This window comes from Ornithorhynchus anatinus, chromosome 5 (genome assembly GCF_004115215.2).
Source record: "Ornithorhynchus anatinus isolate Pmale09 chromosome 5, mOrnAna1.pri.v4, whole genome shotgun sequence".
Classification (NCBI taxonomy): Eukaryota; Metazoa; Chordata; class Mammalia; order Monotremata; family Ornithorhynchidae; genus Ornithorhynchus; species Ornithorhynchus anatinus.
The window spans coordinates 7,393,845-7,419,935 of record NC_041732.1 but is presented as its reverse complement, the minus strand read 5'-3'; the positions used below and the strand labels follow the sequence as shown (position 1 = coordinate 7,419,935).

General features: G+C 42.1%; 1 protein-coding gene across 5 annotated transcripts in view; it reads right to left on the bottom strand.

Annotated features, from left to right (window-relative positions):
* IQCH (IQ motif containing H) overlaps window positions 1-26,091 on the bottom strand; it is a 169,081-nt gene that overhangs the window by 127,851 nt on the left and 15,139 nt on the right. For 3 of the 5 annotated variants that reach the window (XM_029065755.2, XM_029065754.2, XM_029065756.2), the window contains exons 4-5: window positions 25,511-25,628; window positions 14,505-14,624 (exon numbers count right to left, since the gene is read on the bottom strand). In XM_029065755.2, coding sequence (XP_028921588.1) covers window positions 14,505-14,624; window positions 25,511-25,628 — 238 coding nt within the window. Of the gene's footprint in view, window positions 1-14,504; window positions 14,625-24,011; window positions 24,047-25,510; window positions 25,629-26,091 lie in introns of those variants that run through there. The other 2 variants (XM_039912260.1, XM_039912259.1) reach the window with 2 other exon arrangements.

The following is a 26,091-nucleotide window of genomic DNA, read 5'->3' as shown; positions in this document are numbered from 1 at the left end:
AAACTACACAGTGTTCTTTTATTTTCATATATTCATTCGTTTTTATTGAGCTCTTACTGTGTTTAAAGCACTCTGCTAAGCACTTGGAAGAGTACAATACAACAATAAACACGAGTTTACAGTCTAGACAGGTGAGCTTGCTGTCTAGAAACAGATATGAAAAAAAGAGAGAGGTAGAGACAGATTTAGAAAATACAGATATAAATATATATGTATATATATAATTGAGGTACTTGTTAAGCATTTACTATGTGCTAGGCACTGGACTAAGCCCTGGGGTGGTTACATATATATCAGTCAATCAATGGTATTTATTGATTACTTACTATGCGACCAACACTGTGCTAAGCATTTGGGGAAGTTCAATACAGCAGGATTAGCAGACCCATTCCCTGCCCATAATGAGTTAACAGTTTAGAGATGAGTTTATAGTCTCCAATCTATATATATAATCATGTAGCGTTAAATGCGTGTGTGTACATACATATATATGTAGCATTTAATGTGTGTATATATAGACATATATATACACACAAAAATCTTTCATGTCCTATGTGTTGACATTTTAAACGCTTACATTAGAAAAAAATCAAGACTACGTGTTTATTCCAAGTTAAGATTTTACTTGATGAAAGAAATAACCCTGGCCTTCCAGAACCTTCAAACTCTGAGTAAATCTTAGCCCATCGCTTGCCCAGCATCCAAGACTCCCAAATGGCTTGCTGTCCAATCAATCAATAAATCATCAAGCCATCAATCATATTTATTGAGCACTGATTGTGTGCAGAGCACTGTACCAAGCACTTGGGAGTGTACAATACAACTGAGTCGATAGATTCGTTCCCTGCCCACAATGAGCTTACAATCTGGAGTTGTCCACTTGCAACATCTCTTAGATTGTTAGCCTGCAACCTGATTTTGAAAGATCTTATTTTGGAATTTTTCTCTTTTATTCAAAATGACTTTCAAAAGTGACATCTTAATCAGGTGTGTGCTGTACTTACATAAATTTAGTATTAGAAAACCTCCCCCGTGGTCCAGAATAGTGGGTTACGTGTACCAACCAGATTACATAAACCACGAATGTATTAGCAAGTATGCTCTTGATTTGATTGGAATTAGAAAATTATTAACGATGGCATTTGTTAAGCGTTTACTACATACCAAGCACCGTACGAAGCGCTGGGGTAGATACAAGTTGATCAGAAGGGAAACAGTCCCTCTCGCACATGGGGCTCACAGTCAGATCTCAGCCCAGGGGAGATCTCACCATGCTTGGCACATAGTTAGCGCTTAACAAATGCCATCATTATTATTAATTCATTCAATAGTATTTGCTGAGCGCTTACTATGTGCAGAGACTGTACTAAGCGCTTGGAATGTACAATTAGGCAACAGATAGAGACAATCCCTGCCCAATGACGGGCTTACGGGGGAGACAGACGGACAAAAATAACACAACATAATCACGATAATTATTACCGATGGGGTTTGCCACACAACCACATACAGTCCTTCCCAATAAAGACCTTCGAATGGATAGCTGTGAATTTTGGTCAAGAGTACTTGCGAGCGGCCACATTCTCAGTAAACGACAGCCAGAAGGCCAGGAGCCTCTTCCGAACAATTCGAGAGTATAATTATGAGAAATGTGGCAAAGTTGAACAATCAAGATTCAAGAATCATCTACTTCAGAGTGACCGTGATTATAAATGGGTCGTAATTACGTTAACCGATACACGAGGCCCCGCTGCCTCACTTTCTTTCCACTTAAATCTAGCCAACAATGATTTGCTTTGTTCTTATGCACACTGGGACACTAGAAAGTAGATGCTAAAAGAATGGAATTTAATTAAAAGAGGAACTTTTCCCTCCAACCTATTTTGTTGGATTTTTTTCAGCAGCAGCATTGATTTCTCTGTTGGCCAGATTTATCCTCAGTTTAGGTTCCGTCAGGTTGTTTATAGTAGGCAATTTGTTGCACGCATATATGTTTTAATAAACGTTTGGCATAATTTACTCACGGAGGAGACGGAACAAAGAACGTTATAGGATGGGACAAATTCTAAGAGTGCAAGAAACTGAGCACTACAGTTTATCAGGGGGAAAAAGGAAAGATTTCAGTTATTAAAAACAGCTAAATAAGATAGGGTACGGTGAAAAAGACTTTCTTCTCCTAAATATCTAATCTGGCGTTTAGCCTGAAGATATTAAAGTTCCTCACCAAATAGCTTGAGATGGCGATTGCTAAGATACACAATTCAGAATTTAACATATGTTCGCATTTAGAGAAATCTGTTTAAATATCCTGGGAATCTTCACCCATAACTAATTGCTATACTGTGTTTGTTCTGATCAGTGTCCAATAAAATAATCCAAGTTAAAGAAAATTTCCATGTGCAATTTACTATAGTTTAGTGCTCTGTCAGCCCAGGGCCTTGAGGCACAAAGCTATCAAAATAACATGCTTGGGCTTCTAGCCACAAAAATGGGATTTTTTTTTTCTTTTTGAGGATTTAGCAAAACTCTATAAAATAGTCCTTAGAGAAGAGAAACAAAACATAAGTCTGTCCAAAATGCTGAATAAATCCTGGACACCTAAACATTGCATGTCAATTGAGAAAACGTAAGATTAACTTTTAAGATTTTTTTTGGTCAAGTCCTGGTAGGTTTTTAGTTTAGAATGATGTTGAGTGATGGGCAGAGAGCGTGTCTGCTAATTCTGTTGTACTTTCCCAAGCTCTTAATGCAGTGCTCTGCACATAGTAATAATAATAATAATGTTGGTATTTGTTAAGTGCTTACTAGGTGCCGAGCACTGTTCTAAGCGCTGGGGGAGATACAGGGTAATCAGGTTGTGTCTCGTGAGGCTCACAGTCTTAATCCCCATTTTACAGATGAGGTAACCGAGGCACCGAGAAGTTAAGTGACTCGCCCAAAGTCACACAGCGGACAGGTGGTGGAGCCAGGATTACAACCCATGACCTTTGACTCCCAAGCCCACGCTCTTTCCACTGAGCCATGCTGCTTCTCTAACCACGCTGCTTCTCTACTCGATAAATACTAATGATTGATTGATATATTTTTGAGGGACGAGGGTTTTCTAGTAGGGAAACTGGTTGGTAATTCACCCAAAACACTCACTATTTTTCTCTCATTTTCGTTATTTCGATGCAGGAGAAAAAGGATATAAACCTGTTTACAATCACACTTGTAATTTTGGACATTCTGGAAGTTTAAATACAGAACTCCTTCATTATAAGACCTGAAATCCAGGAGAATTAACTAAGGTATTCAGTGAACTGAGGGTGGGTACATTACTCATAAAATGCACTATCAGCTTACCTGCGCTGAGGGGATATATAGAGACCTTTAAATGCAAATGTAGAATAATATTTTGCAATTTCCATATTTTTGGCCTGTGATATACTGTCCGATTTTTTTAACGAGGTCAGAACGAGAAAAAATGGACTTAAATGGTGTGGGTTCAGTTAAATAGAAGGAAAAATGTCCTGACTCTATTATTGTTATTATGATCATCATCACTATTGTTATTACTGTGCTATTATGGAACAGTGTACTGGTCTCTAGGTAGTATAGTTTAAATACTGGCTGGGGTCACAAGTGAAATTAAGTTTGGTTCTCATTTACCTCATACCAGCAGTTTGGTTGGCAAGCGGCTTGCAGAACTGCTGGGGCCCTTTTTATTTAATTTGGCATCCCTTCCTGAGCAATATTGAGACTCTCACTTCAATGACTCCAGTGGGTTTTGCCATAATTCCAGGATTGGATTAGTAGCCTTCTCTGAAAAGGGGCCCACGCAGGTTCGTAAAGGGCCCGGTGCATTTCACGAGGAAGAACGCTCGTCCGAAACGATGAAGGGACTCAGAGAAATTCAAGTGAAATCAGCTTTCTTCGGTAGACGGGGATGCGCTTTGGACGAACCCCGGATAAGGCAGAAATCACATTACAGCACGTGCACCTTGACTGACGCTAGGTACACGTGTCTTTATGCTTTTTTTTCCAATGCCACATCACCTTCTAGCCAGATACTCTTGTGTTCTTGCTAAAGATTGCCTAATTCTGCCACCAGGATCTACCTGAAACTCACAGGGCAAGCATGTGTTTTAGGAGAATTGACTGTTCGATTCCTTTTTAAAGTCACGTCTTCTCCAAAAGACTTCCCCAATTCTCCCTCTCCCTTATACATCATCCTTCTCTGCGCTTGGATCTGTGTTCTCTGGGCATTTGGTATTTGCCCTAAGCTCAGCCCCACAGCACTTTTGCACATATCCATAAATCATTCATTTATATTAAGGTCTGACTCCACCTCTAGACTGTAAAATCATTGTGGAGAGGGAACATGTCTACTAACTCTCCCAAGCGCTTAGCACAGTGATCTTACACATAGTAAGCACTCGATAAATACCACTGGCTGATGGATTGATTAAAATCTCCAACAAAGTGACTTTGGGACCATATCGCTTTTTCACTTTTGGGAGCAAAGTAATAATAAAAATAATAATGATTGTGACATTTGTTAAACGTTCACCATTTGCCAAGCTGAAGAACTAGAAATGTCAAATATTCTGATTTTTTAGGAACTTCTTTTGTTTCATTTTTGCAGATGTGTGTTTTGCCTAAATCCAGGGCCAAAATACCAAAGCAGTAGAATATTAATGCAATTTATATTTTGTGAGCCATACGGGTGTGCTTATTATAGAAAATAGATTTATCCTATTTGCTTTAGTGTTTTTCATTTCTTCTAATGGCAAATCTCCATTAAGAAGGAAAAAAAAAAAAGGATCGCCCATGAGAAACTGAGAAGGAAGAATTTCCTGACGATGGCAATCCTGTCTCTACATCTCTTGTACTGTCCCAAGTGCTTAGTACAATGCTCGGCACACAGCAGGCAAACAACAGATAGTACTGATTGAGTGGCAAAATGAGAATGGGTTAAAATTCTTTCTTTTATTATTGAATTCCATCCTACAGCAGGGCTGGGGGAATCTTTAAAAACAGGATCAACTTTCATGCATCTGGGCTGGCTTACATGGATTCTTGTTTAAATCAATCAAGCAATAGCAATTATTGAGCACTCACTCTGAGCAGAACACTGTATTAAGTCCTTGGGAGAGAACAGTAGAGACTTAAATTATGCACTCTCAAAGGTCTTATAATAATAATGATGATGATGATGATGATGATGATGGTATTTAAGTGCCTACTATGTGCCAAGCACTGTTCTAAGCGCTGGGGGAGATACAAGAGAAGCGGCGTAGCTCAGTGGAAAGAGCCCGGGCTTGGGAGTCAGAGGTCATGGGTTCAAATCCCGGCTCTGCCACTTGTCAGCTCTGTGACTGTGGGCAAGTCACTTCACTTCTCTGTGCCTCAGTTACCTCATCTGTAAACTGGGGATTAACTGTGACCCTCACGTGGGACAACATCACTACCCTGTATCTACCCCAGCGCTTAGAACAGTGCTGGGCACACAGTAAGCCCTTAACAAATACCAACATTATTATTATTATAAGGTAATGAGGTTGTCCCATGTGGGGCTCACAGTCTTAATCCCCATTTTACAGATGAGGTGACTGAGGCACAGAGAAGTGAAGTGACTTGCCCAAAGTCACACAGCAGACACGTGGCGGAGTCTGGATTAGAGCCCACGACCTCTGACTCCCAAGCCCGTGCTTTTCTCTTTCCACTGTGCCACGCTGCTTCTTTTAAGATCTAAAGGTCTAAGGGTCCGGGAGTCTAATCTGCTGAGTCCTATATCACAGAATTAAGATTGGCTCCTGAATAGGCGATGCAAAAGCAAAATATAGGTCACTTAATGGCCTACTGAGACACATTTCCCCTCTGAGGAGAGTTTCCAGGACTCTACCGGTCTCGGCTTTGGGAGACAGAGTCAAGCAGAGGCCTACTGATTCCATTCCTAGTTCGGGCAGTGGCCGGTGAGTAGAAGGCAATCTGCTACAAGTCAAAACTCACCTGCGCCTGGCAGCAGCAGCAGCAAAGGAGAGAGTTGAGGGTGGAGATACAAGCTTACCGCCCAGAAGAAGGTGATGGGAAATCACTTCCAGACTTTTACCAAAAAAACTCAATGGAGACACTACCAGAACGAATGTAGATGGAGGTGGGGCGTCCTGGGAGAGATATGTCCATGGAGTCGCTATGGATCGGAGACAGCCGGACAGCGTAAGACGAGACAAGAGACACCGATGGTGGTAAATTCCCTCTTTCTACTTCTTGGGATCCCGCCTCCTTATCATCGGCTTTAAAGCATTCGATTAATCCTCCCCATCCTACCTCACCTCACTAATCTCCTACTACAAATCCGGCATGCACACTCCATTTTCCTAGTGCCAGCTAACTCACTGTGCCCCGATCAGAGTAGAAGCCCTGGGTTCTAATCCTCGCTCTGCCAGTTCATTCATTCATTCAATAGTATTTATTGAGCGCTTACTATGTGCAGAGCACAGGACTAAATGCTTGGAATGTACAATTGGGCAACAGATAGAGACAATCCCTGCCCAGTGATGGGCTCACAGTCTAATCGGAGGAGACAGACGGCAGAGCAAAACGGAACGAAACAAAAACAAGACGACGTTATCACGATTGATAGAATCAAGGGGATGTACACCTCATTAACAAAATAAATAGGGTAATAAATAATATATCCAAATGAGCACAGTGCTGAGGGGAAGGGAGGAGGGGAGGGGGAGGAGCAGAGGGTGGGGTGGAGAGGGGGAGCAGAGGGAAAGGGGGCTTAGCTGAGGGGAGGTGAAGGGGGAAGGGGGAAGAGCAGAAGGTGGAGGGGGAACAGAGGGAAAAGGGGGGAGCTGAGTCTGGGAAGGCCTCTTGGAGGAGGTGAGCTCTCAGTAGGGCTTGAAGAGAGGAAGAGAGTTTGGTTAGTTTGGAGTTAGTTGCCTGCTGTGTGACCTTGGGCAAGACACTTTACTTCTCTGTGACTCACAGTAAGCAGTTAATATAACAATAATAATAATATGATACATAAAATAAAACATATCATATCGAAAATGTCTGTCAAATGGTCTCTTCAAACCATCTAACTCCCTTACTCATAAATGGCCATTGAGTCAACGTTACTCGAATGAGATTTTCCCATAACTCAAGGTTCTTCAAGAACACACCAACTGTATAATAGCAAATATGTTTGAATTAAAAGATGAGCCTCCTGACAGTGGGATCAATTAATTGATCCCGTTTATCAAGCCCTTCCTGTGTGCAGAGTTGGTAGGCGTGTTCCCTGCCCACGAGCTTATGGTTTTGAGGGGAAGAAAGACAATAATGTGAGTTCGTTGGGGGCAGGGCATGCATCTGTTTATTGTTGTACTGTATTCTCCCAAGTTCTCAGCGCGGCGCTTTGCACACAGTAAGTGCTCAATAAATATAATTGAATGAATGAATACGTGAATAAATTACGGATGTGATACCTAAGTGTCGTGGGGCCGAAAGAGGGGTGAATGAAGGGTGCAAATCCAAGTGCCCAGACGACATCCTTGTCTGATTTTTGATTAAACTTGGCTTCCATGTGAAAATGTAGTAGGCACTTTTCTACCGCTTACCCCATCGTGTGAGTTCTACAAAATGGTCCCGCTGACTCTTCAAGCCAGCTTTTCAACTGAATGTTAACTTTGCTCTAGGCAGTGTCAACCAGTGCTGTAAATTTCCAACATTTTGAGCTGGGTTTTCTTTAAAAGTAAAAAATCTTCTGCAAAGGCTCAATACCTCCTGACTGGAAAGGGATCATTTCAAAGAGACTACAACAGTCGTAGAATCCTGTTTTCCAACGCCAGGAAAGAGTCCTTGAGGGGAAGAGCAAGTTAAGGGGTTTTTTTTTTTCCTTTTTCCATTCACTGTGACTGGGGTGTATAGCAAAAGTATTTTTTCACCTCAAGAACCTCTGAGCAGATAATTATCCTGGGAGATGAGAAAAAAAAAACAATTCTATTAGTCTTTTTAAGGCACATTTCTCCTGTGGATAAAGCTGTGCAACTCTAAATAGCAGTTTTTCTTTGCTTCCTTTTAAACGAATCATTTCATAATGTGGCATGAATTTTCACTTTAGAATTATAGCTCCATCTTTTCAGGAGCAACACTTGGACAACAGGATGCACTTTACTCATCTAGACTGAAAAATATACTTTATGAAAAATTAAATAAACAATTTGAAAAGGTCCACGCAATATAGATTACTTGCATGTGAATACTTCTGACTGCCGCCAGGAACTAGGGAAGACAGTTTTTCAGCCAGAGGAAATACTGACTTGGCGACAATCTTGTATTTAGCAAACACATTGCTTTTTAATTTTTTTATGGTATTTAATTTAATGTTGGTATTTGTTAAGCGCTTTCTATGTGCCGAGCACTGTTCTAAGCGCTGGGGTAGACACAGGGGAATCAGGTTGTCCCACGTGGGGCTCACAGTCTTAATCCCCATTTTACAGAGAAGGTAACTGAGGCACCGAGAAGTTGTGACTTGCCCAAAGTCACACAGCTGACAAGTGGCCGAGCCGGGATTTGAACCCATGACCTCTGACTCCAAAGCCCGTGCTCTTTCCACTGAGCCACGCCTGTATTTGTTAAGCACCAGGCACTGCACTAAGTGCCAGGGTAGATACAAGCTGATCGAGTGGGACACAGTCCCTGTCCCAAATGGAGATCACAGTCTTAATCCCCATTTCACAGATGAGCGAACTGAGGCACAGAAAATGAAGTGACTTGTCCAAGGCCACACGGCAGACAAGTAACAGAGCCAGGATGACAGCCTAGGTCCTTCTGGCTCTTGCTATACTTTGGGTACTGATGTTGGGAATTTGTGACGGGGACGGGGGAAAATACTCTATTCTAAGGCCTTCAATTGGGTGAGAATAAAATCCCACGGTCAACCGGTCTGCCTGCCTCTCTATATGCTGTAAATCAGTGGAGCGGTAAAAAAAAATCGAAAGTGAGAGGTATTAGGCCCTACTATGTGAAGAGCACTACCCTGAGCTCCTAGAAGAGCACTCCAGGAGCCAAACAATTGGTCCCTGCCCTGGAGGACCTGACAATCGAAGGGGAAAGACAGGCAGGCATAAATTTTTTTTTACAAAGAGTCGAACTAACGAGAAAGAATGGGGAGGTAACAGGTAGAGAGCAGCGTGCCAGGAATTAAATAGTTGAATAAATCATTGACTGAACAACTGAAAATCGGTAAGTCCTGGGGATGACTACACATCCATATAGTAAGGATGGTATTTGTTAAGAGCTTCTATGGGTCAAGCATCATTCTAAGCACTGGGGTAGATATACATTAATCCCATTGGACACAGTCCCTATCCCACCCGAGGGCTCTCAGTCTAAGCAGCAGGGAGGACAGGCATGGAATCCTCATTCTACAAATGAGGAAACTGAGGCACAGAGAAGTTTAAGTGGCTTGCCCAAGGTGTCACAGCAGGCAAGTGGCAGAGCCAGGATTAGAACCCAGGTCGTGTGAATTCCAGGCTCGGCGTCTTTCCACTAGGCCAAACTGCTTCCCTATGGCCCAAGTATTAGTAGCAGCATAACAAGAACCCACTGAGTTAACTGCACTGAGCTCCTTGTGGGCAGGGAACGTGTCTACCAACTCTGCTCTACTGTGCTCTCCCAAGTGCTCAGTACAGTGCTCTGCACTCAAACAGCACTGATGATGATGATAAAGATGAATGAGGGAGCTCCCCTTTTGCTCCCAGAGTCTTCCAACGGTCAAGGGCTCGCCCTAAACCACGAGGCACAATGACGGATGCCCGTCCCCCTTATCACTCAAGGAAGGACCTCCGTTCATGGATTTAGCTGCATCACTTTGGGCACCACGAGCTGGACAAAGTTAATGTCTCAATGCTTGGATCGCGCTGACCCCAGCAGGCTGTTAGGTTTCTGAGGGAGACAACAGGAAGACGCGTCTCCCGAGAGCCGCCATCTGTCCCCACGCCTCGGAAAACACGTAGGTGCCTCCTGCAGGGTGATGCCTATTTCGGGGACCACGGCCGATGCCGTACTAAGGGGGCCGGCCTGCGCTTCACGACAACAAAATTAGAAAAGTGGTTACGATCCACGGGCCGTGGAGACCCCTGGGGAAAAACGATGCTTCGCGGAACGGATGGAAGGGGTCGGAATGGCTCTTAGGGCCTTTTTCTTTTGTTCACCTAATTTAATTTACCACACAATCCTGGGAAAGCGGGTGGGGTTGGGGGTGGTTCCCAAGTTGCTGAATCTACACTTTCCTAAAAGAAAGAAAAGAACCAAACCACCCTTTTCTCCTTTTCTCGAAGACACTGCGGTTGACTGGTCGCTCCTGGCTCCCCCCAGTTCTACCTCTGTCCCAATTCAGTCCTGGCCGGTGTGGGACGGAACAGATCGCAGAACTTGGGTGAATACCACATCTGTTTTCTGAAACGGGGAACAGAAGCAGCACAGAAGGAAGTGAGGGAGATAATTGCTGGCTTGGACTACGATACATTTTACTTATGGGCAAGGGGCCAGCTCGCAACCAGGCAGAATACGCGGGGCCCATCTTATTGGAATTCAGGGGTGGGCCTCCGTTCTTGTCCAGAGACAGCTGAAAACCAGCAGCCCATAGCATCACAATCAGGCTCGGGGTTTTGTCAAGGAATGCTGATATGTACAGAAGCAGCGTTGCCTGGTTCCGCCGCACCCCTGCCTAGCAGAATGACAGTCGATCTCGGATTCCAGATGACGGGAACTGGATAAAAACTTAAAACAAATGGTGACCTTTCAAAAGATTAATTTGTTTACCAACAAAATGTTCCCTCTTTGTCATCTGAGATGGGGGTGACCTTCACGTTCCCGGATCTAGGCTGGAAGGATGCTGACTGTAGTCATCTGTTAAGTTAGCTCCATCTCAGCAATTATTCCCTTTTTTATTTTTAGTGACAAGAAGGGCTTATTAATTCACTGTGCTTCTCGTTATGGTTTATAAATGCAACAAGCTCATTCTGAATTACTGCAGTGTAACATCAATTTGTTTAAATCTAATTCTGCTACCGTTGCCAAATTATGTTGTGACTGTAATTGTGGCCATATGCATGGGCTTAAAACACAATCATGTTTTGAAATCATCTCCCCTGCTTCCTCCCCCGCTGCCCCCGCCATCTTGCTTCTGGTGGGTCTTCTAATCATTTGAAATTAACACAATTGCCTCACTTTCCATTACTTTATCATTTCAGAAATGAATGCGCTTTCCGTGATGGAGTGAGGGATTAGTATGTACACTCCGAGCGAAACAGTAAAGAATGAAGCTATGATTTGTGTTCTGTAGCTGCCACCCAACTAAGTTAGTGAAAAACAATGCATAAGATATGACTCATAAAAACTAGGAATCATAATAGTATTAAATTCACCCTCATGAATAAATAAAAGATTCTAAGTTTACATTACATTATATATTTATTTAGGTGCAAAGTGGTACCAAAAGACTGGTATAATTTTACAGTAACTCAACATCTTGCCAAAGAGAAAAATGCTTTTAGGATCATTTTCTAGGTCATAACGTTAGAATCCGAGTTATTTGTGTAGCAATTCAAAACGACGGTGTGGTTCGCAGTTTGTTCAGCGTGTACATTCTTTCTTTTAAAATTCAAGTGGAGAAACATCTATCAGGCCTCTTCCTTTCAATTAAAAAAAAATTACAAATCCAAGTCGAATTTTCACAACAGATCTTTTAAATGTGTCACGTACACTTGAAAGGCTCACCGAAGCAGGGGTAGAGTGGCTAAATAAAATAAAAGATTCTGGAATTTCCCCCACCCCATGCCATCGAGCACATATATCCTAGCGTCTTTCCCTGGCACCTCATAAAAAAAGAGGACCAGTTTAGCGGCGCTTTTTGTTTCGTTTTGTTTTTCTAAAATAGCCAAATCCCAACTCATTTGAAACTGCCATTTCCACTTTAATATTTAGAAAATGATTTCTTTCTTTATAATCTCCGAGTCCACGGATAGCAAATTCTGATGTTAAGAGGGCAAAATGAGTAGACGCTGACTGCGTGATTACTACATTTTGATTCCCTAAGGAGCTTCCAGTTGCTCAAAAATCACTGTCAAAAATGTCACAAACTAAAGGCTAGGGGCATTTTATGTCAAAAATTCACAAGAGACGAGTTTATTAAGATGGAAGTATGGACGAGATGTGGCTTACCAATTTCCTCGGTCAGAAATGGCCCTGGCCCCTTATAGGTTCGATCGAGTAGCGCAAGTTTACTCAAAGCTTTGAACCCGAAGGTTCTCTGCTTCCGAATAATACTGTTCTGTGTGACGATTGTAGAGTTGCTCTAAAAAGCTATTGTTCGTGATTTTTTTCCCTTCTAATTAACTATAAATCACAGGGCTAGACAAATTGCCTCAGTCAGGGCAACTGTTTTCAAAAAGCATTTTTAAAAGTCGTAACTCACAACTGTGTCATTCTCAGATGTTTATGTTGTTTAAAACCAAATCCCCGAAAATTTGAGGGTTTCTCTTTCCGGCACTGGCTTTTTCTTAATTCATTTGGAGCGCAAATAAAAGAAGAAAAATATGCTTTACATCATGCCATTATGTCGGTTACTAACATAGGATATACGGCATCGATTTTATGGAAAATGTAAATGAAAGGATCGTCTATGTGAATCAGGGAATGTTTAATATTTAAATGTCACTATACTTTCTTAGTTTATTATTTTAAATAAGTACTGGTGCAAATAAACCCCACTCCAAATAACCTCTGCCGAAAGACCCTGAAAAGTGCTCAAGCAAAGGACACTTCCACTATATTTAAGCCAATCATTCATTTTGGAAACTGCAACAAATAGATCAGTTGAATATGACTCACTGTTCTGGATGCAGATCACTTTCCTCGCCCCGCAACAGTCTCTTCATCTAGACTCTCATAGCCGAGTTACAGTTTTTCGCCCAGCGAAAAAATTTGAATTGAGTTGTATCGATGCTTTGGGTTAGTTTTTTTGGATTTTGCAGTCAGCAGGGTCAGCTATCCCACTGCACCGCCTCTGGGTTTGAAACCAAATGAACAGCAACCTTCTCTTGAATCCTGTCCTTCAGGTGAGAGGATCGAGGATTTTTCTATGAAGGGCCACAAGCGGAGGGGTCAAAAGTCTACAAACTTTCAAATCCTTTGCAGAGTCGCATTGTAAATACAATTAAAACGTACCCGAGGAAAAAAAAATTCCGAACTTTCTGACTTTCTTCTGGGCACTATGAGTTAAATTTCTGAAACAATTTGCTTTGCTACTAGAATTTGTTAAAGAGCTATCCATCAAGATAATGATCTAAAATGGATGAAAATACATCTTAGAGTTCTGTGATGGAAAAACGCAAGCATGGGTGTACCACAAATCTCCAAGATTAGTGTAAGAGACAATTTTCTGGGCCTTAGTAAAAACAATTCTTTCCAACTACTGGTTAAATGAATAACAAGAGTTAAATAAGACCAAAAGAATAAGTGCCGGTTTCACTACTGTCGCCGGTATTGATGAGGGAAACAAGAAAGATAATATTTAAAGGGATGGCATTTTCTTTTTTTTTCTTTTTGAGATATTTTTCAAATACACCAATTACTTTACTCGCTACATCGATAAATGAATTGGACTAGAAATGTCACCATTTAAAATAGCATTCTAGCTCCCAACAGTAACAGGCGACGCTTTCAACATACGATCTGTACGATCACTCTATAGATCTCACGATTCTTTCTAAAGACAATGTTCTTGCAACAGAGTGAGCAACTCTGCAGAGAAGGTCCAGAGACTTGCTTTAGGTCTAACAGTAAATCCATGGCAATCAGAAAAGGAATCTGGGATTCCTGCGTGCCAAATCCCAGCTGCCATCACTTGATTATTTTCCCCTCTCTAAATACAGGTTGGAAATCGGAGAATTATTATTATGTTATTAGCAACATGGAAGACCACTATCCACTCGGATCAGGATTATGGGAAATAAGAAAGAGGATTCTTTGTAGAGTGCAAATAGTCACATCACCAGGTCCCGGCTTGTGAATTTTTTTTTCTTTTTCTTTTCACTGCTCTAGTCCAAACCCCGTCATCGCTGAAATAAGACATTTAAGAGTCACTGTTCGTTCTCTTTGTCTGAGAGGTGGCTGTTCATTGTTAAACTGTTTTATCATCTCTAATACCACAGGACTTGGCTAGGTTGATTTACTGTACTGTGTTTTATTAAAATGGTAAATAAAATTGCCTAGAAAGTTGAATGATCTGCCAAGACATGTTACATTTTTGCTGGAATGTTTCTAGTAGTCAAACTCCCCCAACCCCCCAAACTTGCAAAATAAAATCTCTTTCCTTATTGAATCTGGAACTGAATTTGTTCACAGAAGGAGAAGGAAAATCTTGTTAGAAAAGAATGTGCATTAGTTTTCTCTGTTAGCATTTTACTCCTTAGTTGTTTAAAGTAAATATTAATGAAAGATCATTAAAAGAACTCATTACTCACAAATGCTGTTTTCCTCCTACTTATAAGAGGCAAACTGATTCCGGAGTTCTGATTTGGAGAAGTTCTGTGTTTGATGCTTTCGGGGTCTTGAAACATTTTTACATTCATTGTTACCTTTGGCTGAAACAAAGAAAGAATGAAACTTTCAAATCGTAGGTCCATTTTCCAAATGGATTTTCTGCGGGAATCGATATGCTTATAGACATTTTTACGCATCCTCAGAGTGGCATAAGTCCTGTAAAAATATATGTTTTGATGTTCCACTTGGAGGAAATAGAGGTTGGTTTGATCTTTTATTTAAAATACTAATTAGTATATTCTCTTTCCTTCTAAAAGAACCCTTTGATAAGCCCTCCCCCTTCTTTGTAAACTCTCTCTCTCTCTTTCTCTCTCTCTCACACACACACACACACACACACACACAGATATGCACCAGTCATATCCTCAAGAACAATATAAGAAACACATCTGATGCGGAATAGAAATGCAATTTGAATTTCTTTGCAGTTTTCCAGGTCAAGGAGTCTGCCAATGAAACCTATACTACAAATAGGCAGGTAGAGGGCTCCCTTGGTCTGTCAAAATTGCCCGTTTTCTCTTGGGACAATTCCAGGTAATCCCAGTTTGGTCAATTGCCCCAGAGGACCTGGCCGTTTCTCTGAAAATTTTGGAATGGCTAGAGGTAGTCAGAAACGAGGTGCTCTCATTATAAATCAAACCGACAGACACGTGAGAAACGCTCATTCCATAGACAAAACCATTAAAATAAGTAATTTTTAGGGGGAGGAAGCATCCAGGGTTAAAATTAAAGCACAAGGCATTATGCCTTATGCAATTTAGAACAACAACCCCCCCGCAAAAAAACCTAAGGGAGCTTAGTTCCGGATAATGTCCCGGTCTCTTCCACAGGCAAAGTGAACCAGAAGACCGAATGATCTGGAGAATTTGGGCAGAGTAGCAATTTGGATGATGGGACCAATTTGGATGATCTCTCCAAAAAAGACAGTACCCAGTTGCCTCAACTTCCCCTTGACTTTTCCCGTGTAGAGACGACTTATTTGAGCTAAGGTCTGCAGGCAGGGCAAGTCTAGTTTGTATCCCGAGGGCACAACGGTTGTATTGTGAGGGTCCTGGCAAAATCACGACCAGACTTAATTCCGAGTGCCTTGGCTTCTGTGGGCCAGTGAGATCCCACAACATTATCTCGCCGTATTTGCATGAAAGCTGTTTCCTCTTTTATTGAAATTAATACCTAAAGGGTAGCCTTTCTCCTTCTTAATTACACATTTAAAATAATTTCCACACTATCGAGGAATGGGAAATTGCTAATATATTTTATATTGACTGGAAATGGTGACTGTAATTAGGGTGCTTTGAAAGTGTGGATTCTGGATACCACTGACGGTAATAGCTTCATCTATCATGTCTCAGCTTTGTTAGAAACTTTTTAATTCAGGGATCATTGGCTCGATGGGCCGTGACAGCTTCCTTAGCTGGGCATGCTTCATTGACTCAGTGTGGCTACAGGACTTGGGTGGTAAGTAAGTGATCAAATAAATAATCATTATCTAAAGTGGGGTTAAAATACAGTTGTTTATGCTCATTTTGAAACGTGCGCAGCTTCGAGCCTGGCTATTTTTATAACGAAAAGTCCACGAGGAAGAAAATCCAACAGAATAGAATGAAATGTAAAATCACTTTGTTGCTGGTATTCCTTGACGGTCTTTTTAAAGGAAATTATTATTAGTCTTCTCCTGATCGATGCAATTATTTTTGCTACCACAACGGAGTTCAGAGAACAAAAATGTTAGATTGTGGGGAAAACAATAATAGTTAGTCCTTGTCTTTTACAATCCTTTAAAAAAGCATACATGGTTTGTTCCAAACAATAGTTTGCTCTGATTAGGTCACTCTGATTAAAATAGACTACCACCCTAGCAGATGATTTTTCTAAACTTCCCTACAAGAGTGACCCGAAACCTAGAGACGTCATCTTCTCTGGATGTACGGAAACACTTTAGTCCTTACAAAATCCCATTAGCTGTTGGTCATGGTCCATATAAGGCATTAAGAAAATAAGGCCCAATAATGAGACACTGTTAGAATGACAGTAGTAGATAAACAAAACGGAAAAGACAAAAACAAAACCAAAATCCTTCTATCGAGTAGTAAGACATGCTTTGGAACGGACCCATTAAGACAAGTGATAGGGATTTTTTTTTTTAATTCTTAAACTGATCAGTGGACATAGCAATTTATTTCAGCTATCATAAGCCACTGAACAATCAGAACTTTATACTTTCTCCTTTTGATAGTAATTACAAGCAGATATATCAAATGTGACTCTCATTTAGACTCCGGTTTGTAAGAACAAAAGTTATTATCAGAGCCAATTACTGTTTTACCTACATGGCTGCACAGAAGCAGAGAGTTCAATTTTCATCTCATCAGTGATTTTGTGGTATTTATTTTATTACTATACCACATAGCTATATAAGGAGGAAATAGCCTGTGCTATTAAACTAGGGTTTTAGTGTAGGATGCTAAGGTTTCTTTCTGAAGAACTTCCGAATTAAAAACTCTAGGCAGCTTACAAAACCAGCTCCCCAGACACAGGCAGACTATAAAATGATAAATGTCTGAGCAGTAGATCCAGCACAGAGTAATCAAAATTGAAATGCTTGACAAAGAAAGTTGAGGGGGCCGCTTGCTTAATTTACAATGAGCTCAGCTCTCCTATATTTTGGAGAGTGTTTAAATTTAGAAAAAGCACGTTTGTCATAAACGAGGAGGCACCGCTAACTGTGATTTCGGGGTTATTTGCAGCTTTCCCGACGGCAATTTAATAATAATTGTGGTATTTGTTAAGCACTTCCTATGTGCCAAGCATTTCTTTATGGTACCTGTTAAACTCTTACTATGCGCCAGGCGCTGTATCAAGAACTGGGGTAGATGCAAGCTAATCAAGTTGGAAGCAGCTCAGCGTCCCACGCAGGGCGCATAATCTTAATCCCCATTTTACAGAGAGGTAACTGAGGCACAGAGAATAATAATAACGATAGTATTTGTCAAGAGCTTACTACGTGTCAAGCACAGTTCGAAGAGCTGGGCACTGTTCTAAGTGAAGTGACTAGAGAAGCAGTGTGGCTCAGTGGAAAGAGCCCGGGCTGGGGAGTCAGAGGTGACGGGTTCAAATCCCGGCTCAGACACTTGTCAGCTGTGTGACTTTGGGCAAGTCATTTCACTTCTCTGGGCCTCAGTTACCCCATCTGGAAGATGGAGATTAAGACTGTGAGCCCCACGTGGGACAACCTGATTACCTTGTATCCTTCCCAGTGCTTAGAACAGTGCTTTGCACATAGTTAGTGCTTATCAAATGCCATCATCATCATCAACCTGTAGACGTGGCGGAGCCGGGATTAGAACCCAGGTCCTCTCCACTCCCAGGTCCGTGCTCTACTCACGCCGCTTCTCCGCTTGTACTAAGCGCTGGGGTAGATGCATGATAATCGGGACGGGCACACTCTTACGCCGACAGGCATTCCTCCTCTTGAAGATATGAGAGAATCAAGCTCACTGAGTCTGGTTCTACTGTCTAAACTTCAGAAGAGGGAGATGAAGCCACTCCCTGCGTCCCTTCAATAATAATAATTATGGTATTTGATAAACTATGTGCCAAGCCCTGGGATAAATACAAGTTAATCAAGTTGGACACAGTCCCCCATGGGGCTCCCACTTTTAATCCCCATTTTACAGGTGGAGTACCTGAGGTACAGGGAAGTGAAGTGACTTGCCCAAGGTCCCAAAGCAGTCAGGTGGTGGAGCGGGGAGTAGAACCCAGGTCCTTCTGACTCCCAGGCCCGGGCTCTAGCCACTAGGCCACACTAAAGGAGGCACGCGTTTGTCCTGAAACTTCACAGACGTGATTGCAGGGTACCGCCGGGGCCGGTTACTCTTGATGCCCACCTCAGTAGCTCAATCAAAGTCAGCTGCAATTTGGAAAAGTGCAGTCACTCGATTATTTCATTGGTACATATTTCATGTCTGCCTCCCTCATTAAGAGGTCAGCTCCTTGTAGACAGGGAACAGACCATTGCATCACCACCAGCCAACCTAATCCCAATTCCCGAATAACCCATGGACCATCTCTGACATTAGTCAAGCGCTTACTTTGGGTAAAGGGGAGTACCACGTGCTGGGAAAAGGGACACTGACGCATTGGAAAGGACCCCAGCGTTAGAGGCGTAATCAATCGGTCAACCAATCGATCGTATTTATTGAGCATTTACCGTGCGCAGAGCACTGTGCTAAGCTCTTGGGAGAGTGGGAAATAACAGAATTGGTAGACACATTCCCTGTCCCAGACCGGATGGGGCCTACAGGTGACATCATGGCCAGTCGCCCCACTCTCAATTCCCAAATAACACTGGGACTATCTCTGACACTAGTCAAGTGTTTGTCTTATGCCGTCGAGTCGTTTCCAACCCATAGCGACACCGTGGACGCATCTCTCCCAGAACGCCCCGCGTTCCATCTGCAAACGTTCTGGTGGTGGATCCGCAGAGTTTCCTTGGTAAAAATCCAGAAATGGTTTACCAATTGCTGCCTTCCGTGCAGTCAACTTGAGTGTCCGCCCTCGACTCTCTCCCGTGCCGCTGCTGCCCGGCATGGGTGAGTTTTGACTTGGAGCAGACCGCCTGCCACGCGCCAGCCACTGGCCAAGCTAGGGATGGAATTGGCAGGTCTCTGCTTGACCTCCCTCCCGAAGCCGAGACTGGTAGAGGACTGGAAACTCTCCAGGTGCAACCCTGAGAGGGGAGTCGAGTGCTTACGCTGGGGAAAAAAAGAGTACTATGTACTGGGAATAGGTACAAGGACGCCGATGAATTAATAATAATAATGATAATTGTACTTGCTAAAGGCCTCCTATGTACCAAGCACTCTTCTAAGCAGTGTGGCTCAGTGGAAAGAGCCCGGGCTTGGGAGTCAGAGGTCATGGGTTCGAACTCCGGCTCTGCCACTTGTCAGCTGTGGGACTGTGGGCAAGTCACTTCACTTCTCTGGGCCTCAGTTCCCTCATCTGTAAAATGGGGATTAACTGTGAGCCTCACGTGGGACAACCCGATTACCCTGTCTCTACCCCAGAGCTTAGAACAGTGCTCTGCACATAGTAAGCGCTTAACAAACACCAACATTATTATTATTCTAAGCACTGAGGTAGATAAAGGTTGGAACAGTACCTGTCCCACATAAGGTTCACATTCTTAATCCCCTTTTTACAGATGAGGTAACTGAGGCCAAGGTCACGCAGCAGACAAGTAGTGGAACCGGGATTCGAATCCAGCCCTTCTGACTCCCAGATCCATGCTCTAGCCACTGCAGCATGGCGTAGTGGCTAGAGCACGGGCCTGGGACTCAGAAGGTCATGGGTTCTAATCCCGACTCTGCCACGCGTCTGTTGTGTGACTTTGGGCAAGTCACTTCACTTCTCTGGGCCTCGATTACATCATCTATAAAATGGGGGTTGAGACTGTGAGCCCCAGGTGGGACAGGGGCCGTGTCCAACCCGATTTGCTTGTACCCACCCCATGGCTTAGTACAGTCGCCTGGTATATAGTAAGCACTTAACAAATATCACAATGATTATCATTATTATTAGACCATATTGCTTCTCATCTGTTTGGTATGGTTTAGGAGAAGTAACTCTGGAGGCAGGAGAGAGATCAACCCTAGAGAACATTTTCCAGCCTTCAGGGACTATAGTAAATATGGGAAATAGAAATTAACTTGGTTGTATTTAGAAGAGTGCTCTGCTTTCAAATCAAGCAATCAATCACAGCTATTTATTGAGTGTTTCCTGTGTGCAGACTCTGTATTAAGCTCTTGGGAGGGTACAAAACAATAATTTAACAGACCCATTTCCGGCCCACACTGAGGGGGTTCTACATATCTCCAACATTCACGTATTATTTCACCCCATAAAATTTACTGGTCACTGGAAAGGAGGGGTATGCAAACACAGAACAATACCCTCTAAATTATGTCTCTAGGATATTATCAGTCTTAAAATAATAAAATGCTTTTAATAACCTTTTTTGCTGGGCTTTGATGGAGGAAAAAAATAACTTGAGATAAAATAATTAGTTCAGATTTTCTTAATTCATGCAATGCCATTGTAGATAATTTGATTTCTCTACCCTCTGCACGCAGGCATTAGGGTTTCAGCTAAGTTCACGTGTAGCGAAATGAGTGAGGTTCCACATGTCGATATTTCAAGCATCAGCAAGAGAAGCAGCGTGCCTAGTGGATAGAGCACGGGCCAGGGCGTCAGAAGGACCTGAGTTCCAATCCTAGCTCTGCCACTTGTCTGCTGTGTGACCTTGGGCAAGTCGCTTCACTTCTCTGGGCCTCACTTACCTTATCGGTAAAATGAGGATTAAGATTGTGAACCCCCCCCATGTAGGGCATGGGCTGTGTCCATCCTGATTAGCTTGTATCTACCCCAGCACTTAACAGAGTGCCTGGCACACAGTAAGTGCTTAAAGAATACCATTTTTTTAGAAAAAAAGAGAGAATAACTTTAATGTGTTCAGCAAGAGCTGCTGTACCCTGGTACTACTATTCCTCCGCCGCGTCCCTGGGATAAACACCACTGTTGTGCTTTTCAAAATAGAAAAGTCTTTTTAAATAATAACTGCAAACACGTAGCACTAACATATTCATGAGCAGGCTTTTTGGCAAGTGGCAGGGAACTCAACAATTTAACAAAGGGAAAATACAATCTGTGATCATTTGGTTTAGAGTTTACTGCAAATCGTTGAAAATGACCATTCATATTCCACTTCTACCAGTTGGGCTGTGTCCACCAATGATATCCCAGAAGAGGGAAAAATGAAAATGAAATGAGAAAAAATACACACCTCTTCTGAACACGTACTCTTTAAAAGAAATCCCCGATATTTCTCAATAGGTTTTTTTTTTTTTGAAGGAACAACAGGGTTCATAAACTAGCCTTAATTACACTTCTTAATTGCAATTGAGCAACTCATAACTGTTCACCATGGAAGCATGATTCAAGTGGGAAGGAATTCCAAAAAAACAGCAATGCACTTTTGGGGGAAGAGTGTTTATAGTAGCAACTGGGGCTTACCTAGTTGAAAAGATAGGAAATGGGGAATTATAGGTGGTAATATCCCAGCTGGATTTCACAACTACTTAATAATAAAAGCTTTTATGTTAGTGTACTAGGCATGCAGAACAGCTGGCAAAACAGCACTGTTTGTCAATTTCCTTTATAATGGGAAATTAGGGCTATCTTTTCTGTCAGCGAATATGCATTTTTAAGCAGATGTCACTGATATTAGAGATGAAAGGACAATGGGGGCTCCAGCCCCCCTGAGGTAAAGTTGGGGGGGAAAAACGTTCAATGCCCCTTTCTAAATTAAGTTCACCCAAGCATGGAATACTCAAAAGATCACGTGATTATGCCATTATTATTTATATTAATGTCTGCCTCCCCCGTAGACTGTGAGCTCGTTGTGGGCAGGGACTGTGTCTGATGTTATGTTGTACTCTCCCACGTGCTTAGTAGAGTGCTTTGCACAGAGTAAGCACTCAATAGATACGATTGAATGAATGAATGTTTTTGTTAACCCATTTTGTCAATCCTAATTCTTTTCTTTGCAGGTACGTTTCATGCCTTTTTTTTTTTTAATGGCAGAGGAGATGTTACATTGTACTCTCCCAAGCGTCTTGTACAGTGCTCTGCACACAGTAAGCGCTCAATGAATGTGATTGGCCGACTGACTGAAAGCAAGTGCACCATCAACAGCCTTGCCCAGAATCAACTGCATATTGGGTCCTCTTCGAGAAATCTCTTCCGGAACAGGTCACATTTCGACCTGGAAAAATCAGTCAATTGAGCAATCACTTTGTTATTATCGAGGACGTATTATCATTTAATATTTACTGAGCACTTCCTGTGGGCAGAGGACTATTCTATGCACATGGGAGAGTCCACTATAAAAGAGTTGGTAGACAAGTTCCTAGCTCACGGACCTACATAGCTTAAGAATCAAGCATATGATTTTTAAAGTGTTCATAAAGATGATTTAGATGGAATATACAAATAAACTAGCTCCTACCTACCTGCTACGTCTCTTATTTTTCTTCTTATTTTCTTATTCATTCATTCAATTTATTAAGCACTTACTGTGTGCAGAACAACGTACTAAGCACTTGGGAAATGACATTACAACAATAACAGTAACAATTTCTGCCCACAATGAGGTTACAGTCTGTAGCACAGTCTTGTGCTTAAGATACCTTGAAATCAATGATTAAAAGGACGGAGCAAAGTCCATATGAATTTAGTCTGAAAAGATTATTCTTCTTCGATTGGGAATGAGCGGACATGACTGAACGCCTACAGAATCCTGTGGGGGGTGTGGACAAGATGAATATTGAATGATTATTAGCAGCATTGCAAAATGGGTAGAGCACGGGCCTCGGAGTCAGAAGGTCATGGGTTCTAATCCTGCCTCTGCCAAACGTCTGCTGTGTGACCTTGGGCAGGATGCTTCACTTCTTTGGGCCTCAATTACCTCATCTGTTAAATGGGGATTAAGACTGTGAGCCCTACATGTGTGTCCAACCTGATTACCTTATATCTACCCCAGCACTTAGAACAGTGCCTGGCACAAAGTAAGGACTTATATACTATTACTATTGTTGTTATTATTATATCCTTCAACTCCTAAAGCTTGATGGCAGTGGTTCAAAATGAACCAAAAGAAGTATCCAGTGGGTACAGAGTAAATGCAATTCTTTACCAAAAGATGTCATATGGTCAGAAAATACCTATAGGTTCCAGAAAGGTTGGGAAAAATAATCCTGGCTCCATCACTTGTCTGCTGTGTGGACTTGGGCAAGTAACTTCACTTCTCCGTGCTTCAGTTACCTCAACCGTAAATGCGGACTGAGACTCCGAGCCCCACGTTAGACAGGGATTGTGTCCAATTTGATTTGCTTGTATGCACCCCGGGGTTTAGTACAGTTTTTGGCACGTAGTAGAGAGCTTCACAAATCCACAGTTTATTATTATTAATGGGTTGGCGGGAATAGTTAGGGAAAAAAGATATGTCCCCTAACCATGGGGACAGATGTAAGGAGGGCAGTCATCACAGTACTAGAGACAGAATATAGGATTGGATGGGCCATTGAGCTACCCCAATCAGGAATTTCTGGTGGTTATTTTTTTAATTGGCCTCACCGACTGATAAGCTCATTGTGGGCAGGAAATGTCTCTGTTTATTACTGCATTGTCCTCTCCCAAGTGCTTCATACAGTGCCCTGCACACAGTAAGCACTCAATAAATAAGATAGAATGAGTAAGTGAAGCTGAATTTGCTCTGACTCTATGGTACATTTTAGGGCAAAATATTCACTTTCATTATTTTTATGGTAATATTGTTGATGAATGTCGATCATCCTTTTAATATTGATTACCTCTTGATATTTTCCAACGCTGCAAACAGAGGAGCCTAGGGGAAGCAAAATTTAATCCAAATCATACTGAGACAGATTTTTCCTGTGAATTAGCTATACCCTGTGAGTAAGCTAAACACTTAAAAAAGCCGCATTTGCACTTTCAGACCGCTCGGGAACTATTAAATGCCTTAAAGTGATAGTGTATTTAAAGGCTCTTGGTAAAATGAAATAGCTTGCCAGAGTGCTTATTATCCTAGGTGCATCACCGAGGAAGTGGCAAGTGGCAAGTCCATAACCTATTAGTTCTCCAATTCCCTTCCCATGGTTTTGGGAGGCTTTGGAGTGGGGGGATAATTCAGTATTGGCCCTCTCTGCTTTGGGTCAAAACTGAATTACTCTAAGTTCCTGGTGGATCTGGGGCCAAGGCAATGGACTCTAGGAATATAGATGATTCTATCAATCAATCAATCATATTTATTGAGTGCTTACTGTGTGCAGAGCAATATACTAAGTGGTTGGGAGACAACGGTGTAACAGGGGGATCACTAAACGCAATCCTTGCCCACAACGAGCTTACAGTCTATTCATTCATTCAATAGCATTTATTGAGCGCTTACCGTGTGCAGAGCACTGTACTAAGCGCTTGGAACGAACAATTTGGCAACAGATAGAGACAATCCCTGCCCAATAACGGGCTCACAGTCTAGAGGGGGAGACAGACATTAAGAGAAATAAAGAAATGACAGACAGAGATATAAGTGCTCTATGGCTGAGGGAGGGGTGAATAATTATAATAATAATAACTATAGTATTTGTTAAGCGCTTACTATGTGCCAAGCACTGTATTTAAATTACTACTTGCCACGTGCCATTTCTGCAGCGATGTACCTGGGATAATAAGTACTCTGGCAAGCTATTTTATTCTACCAAGAGCCTTTCAATACATTATCACTTTAGGGCATTCAATAGCACTGTACTACGTGCGAAGCGCTGGGGTGGATACAAGCAAATTAGGTTGCTTGGGCAAGTCACTTCACTTCTCTGTGCCTCAGTTACCTCATCTGTAAAATGGGGATTGAGATTGTGACCCCACACGGGACAGGGACTGTATCCAACCTGATTGGCTTGGATCCGCCCCAGCATTTAGTACAGTACCTGGCACATAGTAAATGCTTAAATACCACAGTTATTATTATGATTCTTAAGTCCATAATGTGTCGATTAGTTTGGACCTAGTCCCTGTCCCATGTGGGGCTCACAGTTTCAATCTCCATTTTACAGATGAGGTAACGGAGATCCAGAAAACTGAAGTGACTTGCCCAAGGTCACCCAGCAGACAAGTGGCAGAGCCGGGATTAGAACCCATGACCTTCTGATTCCCAGGCCTGTGCTCTATCCACTATACCACGCTGCTTCTCTGGAAAGGCTGCAGGGTCCTGAATGGAGCCAAACTATTCTGGCCAGGTTACAGGTGTGGGCTTGAAAATTTCACATTTTAAGGAAAGTTTATCACTGACCTTTGATCCCGGAGAGATGTGGGGAAAGAATCTACCCTCTACTGGGACCGGCAGAGCTTTATCCCTCGTCGATAATGGGAAAACTATTGACTGCTTGGGAATGTCACTTGGAAAGTTCCTAATTTAGGAAGGAATATGGTAAAAATTACACAGTGCTTTTTTCTTCTTTTGCCAAAGAAGATTCTTAAGTTTCAGTTTTAAGCTCATGTTATTATACTTCCTAGTGAAGATAATACATATTGAGGAAAAAGCATCCAGGGGTTTGCCATAAGCGTGGACAATCCCCAGCTTTCTGTGCCCTCAAACTTCGGATGAATCATTCAGACAAAACCATTTAAATCTAATAAAGCCAGTTAGTATGAACAGGGAAGATCCATCATCCGGTTGAATTTATGACAAGCAGCTGACAGATCTCCTAGCCTGTGACACACTTCTGGTGAGCGAAAAATAAATAATGCTAATAAAACTGCATTTCAGAATGACCGATGTTACGTCTATTCCAAATGGTGGTCTTAATTTAAGCTAAATGTTTTCACCATCAAATTACTTGACACTTCTTTTTATTTTTTTTTCCTTTTTCA